Source organism: Bidens hawaiensis, unplaced genomic scaffold (assembly GCF_021521415.1).
Source record: "Bidens hawaiensis isolate Kalapana, Puna unplaced genomic scaffold, B.hawaiensis_p1.1 tig00009959_1, whole genome shotgun sequence".
In the NCBI taxonomy this organism is placed as follows: Eukaryota; Viridiplantae; Streptophyta; class Magnoliopsida; order Asterales; family Asteraceae; genus Bidens; species Bidens hawaiensis.
In genome coordinates, this window is record NW_027491755.1 from 180,356 (window position 1) to 189,201 (window position 8,846).

The window sequence follows — 8,846 nt, forward strand, 5'->3', positions numbered from 1 at the left end:
TGATATAGGCCCTCCGTCTTCATCAGTCTCCCCTTTCAGCTTGTTGCACTGCACTTCCATCACCTCCCGGCGCGAGGATTGTACTTCTTTCTTCCGGTCCCTAGAGGAGCGTAGCTGGAATTCCGTCCGAATTAGAACCAGCCATTCTTTCCGACTTGAGTTGTAAGAACCTTCAACAAAGAAGGTCCCACGGATGGCGCCAATGTTCAGAACCTGGTTGAATCGGAGTGACGTGTATGGATCGTTATGAACTTAGAAAGAATGTAAAGAAGACAATCAAGGGGAATGATATTATTCAATGTGATTATTACAAGTTGTACGATATCTATTCCAATATTATTCTGGCTTATCCTTGTGCTTTTTCCTTCTTTATATAAGGTTCCCGAGAACCTTTCTTTATCCTTCAACTCTATGACCGTGCATTTGACCGGTGGATTTCTCTCTTCACCGCCGAACCTGCAGAGGGTGTTCTCTTGCCTACTGGTCTTTGTCTTTCCCCCCAAAGCATGCTTGTGGCGGTGTCTTTGTCTTAGGTTGCACAGTGATCACCTTTCCCTCCTAATCAGATTATTCCCGCTCATTTAATGTTTGGACTGGGCCTGGGTTCCTTTGTTTAATGGGCTGTACTGTTGTTTATGGGTTATCTATCTTTGGGCCTGACTTATTTAGATGTTACTTCTTCAGGGCCCACCCAATCGTAGCTCAAAGCCTCAAAGGTAGAGGTGCACAAAATACCCGGTTCCGGACCTGACCCGTCCGGAACCGGTTCCTACCCGTACCGACCAAGCGGTACGACCTGGTATAGGATTTCTCCGTGAAGCTTTACTCGGAACCGGAAACGACCTGGACCCGCTGAAACCGGAACCGGAAACAACTGGTCAAAACCCGACTCTACCCTACCCGAAACCCGAAAAATACCCGGTCACATACCCGGAACCGGTTCCTACCCGACCCAATTTTGATTTTTGTTTACCATACCCGGAACCGGTTCTGATTCCTGAAAATACCCGGTTCGTGCATCTTTAGATCCGATGGTGGTTGAGCCATGAAGCCCGATACAAGATCTATTGTGCTTTTAAAAGGATAATAACTTTGAATTGGCAATGTACATCTAAAGATTCCTTCTCTTTTCAGCTAATAGAGGTAACCACAAGCTTAAAATGAGGTCATGCTAAAGGTTCACGTATCAGGTTAACCACATATTAGGATAGGCTCAAGTAGTGGTGGACTAGTCATCTATTTTGGTGGTCAGATTTCTCATGACCAAACATTAGAAGTTTCAGGCTAGGTCAGGTCAAATCGGGCCGCTGAACATAACATTGCAAAACACACGATACAATTACAATGTAATTAAAGACCTGACCTCTGATTACCAGAGAGAGAAAATGAAAACAAAACCACAGAAAAGAAGAGCAACTTGAGATGTATTGAGAATTCCGCGTTATATGAAAGTAAACGAACAGTAAACAAAAAATATATTAAAAGTGGTTACAAAGCAACCTCAGAAGTCAACATGACATCTCCAAACTAAATTAACAAAAATATGAGATGTAACACCAATTGAACTATTTGGTACAGGAACCATCAAACCACAAAACTATAAATCATCAGACTTCAGTCGCAAATGTATCAAATAATGCACAAAATAAGTTAACAGAATACCATAGCATGTATAGCAGATAATCTTGCCTAATATTCATTATCACCGGTTAAAAAACAACTTTTAACCATTCAATACTTATAAATAGTAACAATTGCTGAATTGGAATTCCCCACAAAATTAAAAGGAACAAGAGAACCACCATTTTATGCACATGTGAAAATGAAATGCAGCTAATTATGAGCGAACCTTCATTGCCTGTACTCACCAGCAAACTTCTAACCAGCCAAAACAATAAGCACAAATGTTTAGGTTAGAACCCAACCCAACCCATATCTGAAAGATGTTCGTTACAACTAAATCAAGGCCGGAAAATGGAGTCCAAGCTAGATCGTCGAAGGGGTGGCGTCATCAAGACTGCTGTCACGTCATCTATCTATGTGCAGCCGTTCAGGTGTGTTGACTGTGGACATGTAAAAAAGGCGCCACAAGATTCAAACGTGAAACCCTTTCAATGAAAAAGCGAAGCTTTTCCACCAGACCAGTCTTCAAACTTTTATTACAGGTTCACTTTAATTTTTGTTATAGATTCGCTCACCTGCTCTACTAAACTTTCAAAATTCACTGGGTTCTCGTGAACCTGATCCCGTATATGTGGGTCCGCGTCTGGGCTCAAGAGTTTCTCAAAAAAATTTAGTCTCTCAAAATGAGTAACCTAACCGAACCCCAAACACACCTACATAATATATCACATAACACGAGCCTAATCTATTATCCAACATTGCACCAACACTGAATGTCCAAAAACCCAAGTAATAGGGCAAAAATCTTGCCTAAAATACAAAACTACAAACCAATATATATAACAATTCATTCTCACATATTAAACCAAAACTCTCAAACGCGCACGCGCACACACATAGTAAATACAACTTTACTCTCAACAACCAATTGTTCCCCCAAACAGAAGAGAAGACAAACCTCATATCTCTTATAGTAGAACAGGACACGAACATCATCCGGCACCCCGATCGGAAGAGGCAGCCATACATGCTGTTTGTTTGTTTGTTTGTTTGTTTAGCAAGGCATATACCACTTGTATGCAAGCTCTGAAAGCCCACTAGTAACCCAACCCTACACATCACCCTCTGGTCTTTGCTCTCTTCATCCCTAGGCTACTGTTGAACGGAGAAACCGAGCCCGACATGTGGCCCGACTCCTCACGTAAGGTCCCATTCAGCATTGCAAGCTCCCGTAGCTGCTGCTGCTTATAGAAATCATGAGTCTCATCCTGCACACGCAACATATTTTGAGCCGTTAACCTTTAAATAAAATCATGACACACAAATTTAGTAGTGAAGGGCAAAATGGGAATATAATGATACCACGGGTCTAAGCAGGTCTTCGAGTATTTCACGAGCTTGCATCAAACGGGCTTCTATTATATCAACCGGTAATTCTGCTTCCACAAGTATGTGAAGAGGTTCGTTCAAGTGTTCAAAACCGGGTTTTCCTCTCATCATATCTTCCTGTATTGAAACAAACATTTAACAATCGTAAGAATGGTGTCTTGACTAGGGCTGTAACTTATGAGAGCTTGAGCTCTATTTTTTAAGTTCTTCAAGCTCGAGCTCGGTTTGTTTATTATTAGTCAAGTTCATATAGATTATATATAAATATATACACACACACACACATTGATTATAGTTTTTTTATATATAACACAATGCATACTATTTAGTTACTTTTACCATAATTTTACATATAATAATAACAAATATTATATAAATATATATATTTAACATCTTGAATAAAAATTATATAATAACAAATATTATAAAAAAATTTTATATATTTGATAAGAAGCTCGGATTCGTTTCTTAAAAACAAAACTTACTTTTGGGATCAAGCTCATTTAAGCTCGGCTCGGCCCGAGCTTTTAGCGAGCCGATATTTAGTAGCTCATGAACGGTATTTAGATACATTTTTGAAATAAGTTGGGTAATTTTGTTTATAACTGGTGCATCAAAGAATATTAAAAAACTATATTATTTTAATGATATTCTAGCTTTTGTTAATCAGATGATTTAGCTATTTAAGGGATTCTATGCATTAAAAATATACTTTAACATAATCCTTTTCCCGTTTAAGATAAAACATAACCCAAATCAACCCATTTGTACATGGGTCGAAAAAATTTATTACCTTTGCTGGATCTTTGATGCTCCCACGTCCCCTAATAAGAACACGACAATCAGTACTTGCTTCGACTCGTTTAAGAGAGTTCCCACGGGGCCCAAGGAGACGTCCGACAAAATTAAACTGAAAATGAAATAACAAACAGTAGCATTAATCAAGACACAAAATCAACAGAAAATTAAGTCAAGGTTAGTTAACAGAACAAAAGTAAACTTACATTAGGGTAACTGGCCACAGGAATATCAACCCTGATTGTTCTCTTTACTATCAAACTAGATGAACTGCCTTGCGAACCAAGCCAGCTATGTGCAGGTGATGACTGCAATAAAGATGGCATCTGCACGAAAAAAATTCTTATCTCTCTTGAAATGAAATACAAACAAAAAAATACATAAGACGTGTTTTGAACTTTTGGTTCTGTTTGGCTACTGTAGTGGACAGGCACAACAATGCGTCTTAATCAGATTTTAGAAGGAAAAAAAAAACATAGCAATTCTTATCAGGTAAGAGAGCGTTTCATATTAAGTTATTAATATCTGGCTGCAAACCAATGTTCAGCAAGGTTCATATAACTGTATGTTGACTTTTTTTGACCGCTAAAAGCATCCCCAGAGGCTCTTTGAGAAAGAAATCTAAAAAAACAGTATAAGAAAGAGCAAAGCAAACATGTAGAGGTCAAACTATTGTCAACTGTGGTTTACAAGGATGGGTTAACTTATTAACGGTGCTTGCATTTAAAGGTCAAACTGGATGGTGTTAGCCAGAACTACCTGTCATGATATAAGTAAGTTTCGAAGCAAAAAGTCAACAAGTCAATGCAGTTAGCATGATAAGTAAAGAGTACTATTGTCAGAAAGGCTTCTTAAAGCAGTAAGTAAGAAATTAGAGTAAGTAAAGTTATGTTAATGGTTAGTATCCGTACTTCTGATTGAATTGGTGGAGTCCATATGTTAGCTGCTCCATTTGAAAACAATCCTCCTGAAGCCAAGGGGCTAGCATGTTCAAGCCCACTTTGATCTAATAATGATGCATTCCCCAACAGCGTGCTTACACGCAGTATTTCTGTTAGGAAAAAGGTCAATTTTCAAGAACAACATGTCACCAGTTAGCAGTTAACCAAGTACTAGTTAGCAGTCACCATAAAATTGGCAGGTGATTTGATAAGTCAGTTAAAAAACATTTCACCTGAATGAAAACACTTAATCTTAATAAAGTTAAATAATCAGATACTGAAAACTAAAGTTAATCATTAACCGACTAAGCTACAAAGGTCACTCTTTTTACAAAATTGAACATTTGGAAAATAAATATTTCAAACCCATTATAAAGAAATTTTGCAAATCCTTTCACTTGTCAGCAAACCAAACTAATAATTCCTTCATGCATGCTAATGAGAATACTGTCACGCCAGTGACCCTCCAATCATAAGCTGTTTGGCATTAGACTGGAAGTGTTAATGAGCTAATACTGCTAATATGTGTGTTCATGGGATATAACACAGAGACGCATGTAGAAATGCTTGATGCATTGTCAATCAGTTTATGTCGGATCGGACATAGTTAGGATATGTAAGATATAAATCAAAGACGCATTAGACGATGTGTCAATGTGTTAGAACTTAGAATTTGTTACTAGATCACATGTTCAACCCCATGAATTGCATCATGTTATGAGATGTCTTGCCTACCAATCATCAAAAGAAAAATGATAGTCAGCAATAGTCAGCATGAATCATACCTCCACCCTAATCTGAGCTTCACATTTACAACTCTACTAACCTAAAAAGCAACGGCTTAAAAGCCAACAAAGTTCCTATTAAAAGTTCTAATGATAAAAACAGAAGGAGAACATGTAAGATGCTATGGATTTTAAAAAACAAGTTTAAAAAACTCACCTTGATTCAGCAATCGATAACACTGCTGAAGCACAGGAACAAATGGACTTAGTTTGTTACGTTCAGCTAGTAAATCTGATAAATACCTGCCAACATGCAAATAAGATCAAATCACCATCAAATATCTAATATGAACCAAGAATAGCTAACAAACTTTACAGCAACAAGATCATCTATACCCAAAACCCCTCTCTTGCCATTAAACATGAGATATGAGCATATTTCAACAACAATTGGCATTTAATGGAACAATATAACTACTCTTCCAGATATAACAACTTTAGTGTAACATTTGCAACATATAAAATTCAAGATTGTAAAACGCATCTTATCGAACTAACAGACGAATTACGATGCTAAACACAAAGCTCAGCAAAACATGATAATCAACAAAGAAGTGTAACAATTGCAACTAATTCCGTATCAGTTTTGTAGCTATTCCTGCAAATCGAGAGAAGGTGATAGTGAGAGACGTATGTAGTCAATAGGGGATTTGTCCCTCTTATTCGTTGAGAGTTAAATGTCTATGGCCTGATAAGTTAAATCAACAGAGAATGATCACTCTGTGTCTCTGGATTTAACATGACATTTGTGGCAAAAGTATGTGAAATGCATCTAATTTACCTAACAGCCGAATTACGATAGCAAACAAAAATCTCAGTAAATCAAGATAATCAATGAACAAATGTAACATTTGCAAAGTTTTATAACTTCTCCTGGAAATCAAGAGAGTAAAACGCATCTAATCAAATCAACAGTCAAAATTACAATAGCAAACAAAAATCTCAGTAAAACACGATAATCGATGAACAAATGCAACAATTACAACAAATTCTGCATCAGTTCAGCAATTATTCCTAGAAATCGAGAGTAAAACACATCTGATCGAAGTAAAAGTACAAATCTCAGTAAAACACAATAATCAATGAACAAATGTAACATTTGCAACAAATTACGCATCAGTTTCATAATTCTCCGGGAAATCGAGACACTAAAACACCTCTGATAGAACTAACAGTCAAATTACAATACCGAACACAAATCTCAGTAAAACATGATAATCTAAGAAGAAATAGAACACATGAAACAAATTCTGCATCTGTTCATCAAATTTTACTAGAAATCGAGAGCGTAAAACACATTTGATCAAACTAACACTCGAATTACGATAGTGACCAAAAAAATCAGTAAAACAGAATAATCAATGAAGAAATGTAACATTTGCAACAAATTCTAATAATTGAACTAACAGTTGAATTACCAAAAGTGAAAATAAAAATCTCAGTAAAACATGATAGTTAATGGAGAAATGTAACATTCACAACAAATTCTCATCAGTTTCATAATTCTCCTGAAAATCGAGAGCAAAATGCATCTGATAGAACTAACAGTCAAATTAGGATAATGAATACATATCTCAGTAAAACAAGATAACCAACAATTCAACAAACAAATGTAACGTTTGCAACAAATTCTGCATCAGTTCAGAAAATTTTCCTCGAAACCGAGAGAGCGTAAAACGCATCTGATCAAACTAACACTCGAATTACGATAGTCACCAAAAATCTCAGCAAAACATAATAATCAATGAAAAAACGTAACATTTACAACAAATTCTGCATCAGTTCAGCAATTTATCCTGAAAATCGAGAGCGTAAAGCGCATCTGATCAAACTAACAGTCAAATCACAATACCGAACACAAAAGTCTCAGTAAAGCATGCTAATCAATTAACAAATATTTCACTAACAACAAATTCTGCATCAGTTCAGCAATTTTTCCTGAAAATCAAGAGCGTGAAGCGCATCTGTGAAGCGCATCTGATCGAACTAACAGTCAAATCACAATACCGAACACAAAAGTCTCAGTAAAACATGCTAATCAATTAGCAAATGTCTCATTAACAACACTAACAGTCAAATTACAATACTGAACACAAATCTCAGTAAAACATGATAATAATCAATGAACAAATGTAACACTTGCAACAAATTCTGCATCAGTTCAGCAAGTTTTCCTGGAAATCAAGAGCGTAAAGCGCATCCGATCAAACTAACAATCAAATTTCAGCACTGAACACAAAAATCTCAGTAAAAGATGTTAATCAATTAACAAATGTTTCATTAACAACAAATTCTGCATCAATTTAGCAATTTCCCCTATAAATCGAGAGCGTAAAACACATCTGAACAAACTAACGGTCAAATCACAATACTGAACACAAATTTCAGTAAAACGCCATAACGAAGAACAAATGTAACAATTGCAACAAATTCTGCATCAGTTTAGCATTTTTTCCTGAAAATCAAGCGCGTAAAGCGCAACTGATCGAATTATCAGTCAAACTTCAGTACTGAACAAAAACCTCAGTAAAACATGAGAATCAATTAACAAATTCAACAATTACAACAAATTCTACATCAGTTCAGCAATTTAAACCTAGAAATTGAGACACTAAAACACATCTGACTGAACTAACAGTCAAAACTACAATATTCAACACAAATCTCAGTAAAACATGACAATCAATTAACAAACACAACATTTACAACAAACTCTGCATCAGTTCAGCAATTTAAACCTAGAGATTGAGACACTAAAACACATCTGATTAGAAACCGAGACACTAAAACGCATTAGATCAAACTAGCAGTCAAATTCCAATAATATTAAAATAAACCTAACTAACACAAACACTTATAAATCGAGATCGAGAGTAAAATAATCATACTTCTCCTGTTCAGCGATAGCGTTGGTGGCAGAGCGTAGTCCGGTGATATGCGGAGAGTGAGGCGCCGATGGTGACGGCGAGTACGCCATGTACCTACCGGAAGACATCGCCGATGATGATCGAATAAACACACAGAGAGAAAGAATAATAATAATAATAATAAGAAGAAGAAGAAGAAGAAGAAGAAGACGAGTATGGGGAGATTGGTTGATTATTATGATTAGGTGAGTAGCGTCGGTGGATGTAGAAGAAGAAACAGGTGTGAGATTGGCATTTATTGAATGTGAATATGAATATGAATATGAATATGAATTATGAATGAATGGATTGAGATCGATCCAGAAGGTCCAATCGTACACCAACACACACACTACAGTAACAACACCAACACTAGTATGTATGTATGTATGTATGTATGTCAA

General features: G+C 36.4%; 1 protein-coding gene across 1 annotated transcript; it reads right to left on the reverse strand.

The window, feature by feature from the left end:
• Positions 1-2,364: 2,364 nt before the first annotated feature.
• On the reverse strand, positions 2,365-8,607 carry LOC143533970 (KH domain-containing protein At5g56140-like). Its single transcript, XM_077028586.1, has 7 exons — positions 8,425-8,607; positions 5,694-5,779; positions 4,722-4,861; positions 4,017-4,136; positions 3,806-3,922; positions 2,986-3,129; positions 2,365-2,891 (listed from the first exon to the last, which is right to left on the reverse strand). Exons 1-7 carry the CDS (start codon positions 8,529-8,531, stop codon positions 2,742-2,744), a joined length of 864 nt encoding a protein of 287 aa, XP_076884701.1. The 5' UTR covers positions 8,532-8,607; the 3' UTR covers positions 2,365-2,741.
• Between the last annotated feature and the right edge of the window lie 239 nt (positions 8,608-8,846).

Excerpts from the sequence above, each read along its gene's own strand:
- LOC143533970 (XM_077028586.1), bottom strand. The coding sequence starts at position 8,531 with ATGTCTTCCGGTAGGTACATGGCGTACTCGCCGTCACCATCGGCGCCT. Across the intron at positions 3,923-4,016 it reads CTGTGGCCAGTTACCCTAAT|TTTAATTTTGTCGGACGTCT; the intron begins GTAAGTTTACTT and ends TTTCATTTTCAG. Across the intron at positions 2,892-2,985 it reads AAGACCTGCTTAGACCCGTG|GATGAGACTCATGATTTCTA; the intron begins GTATCATTATAT and ends TTGCGTGTGCAG.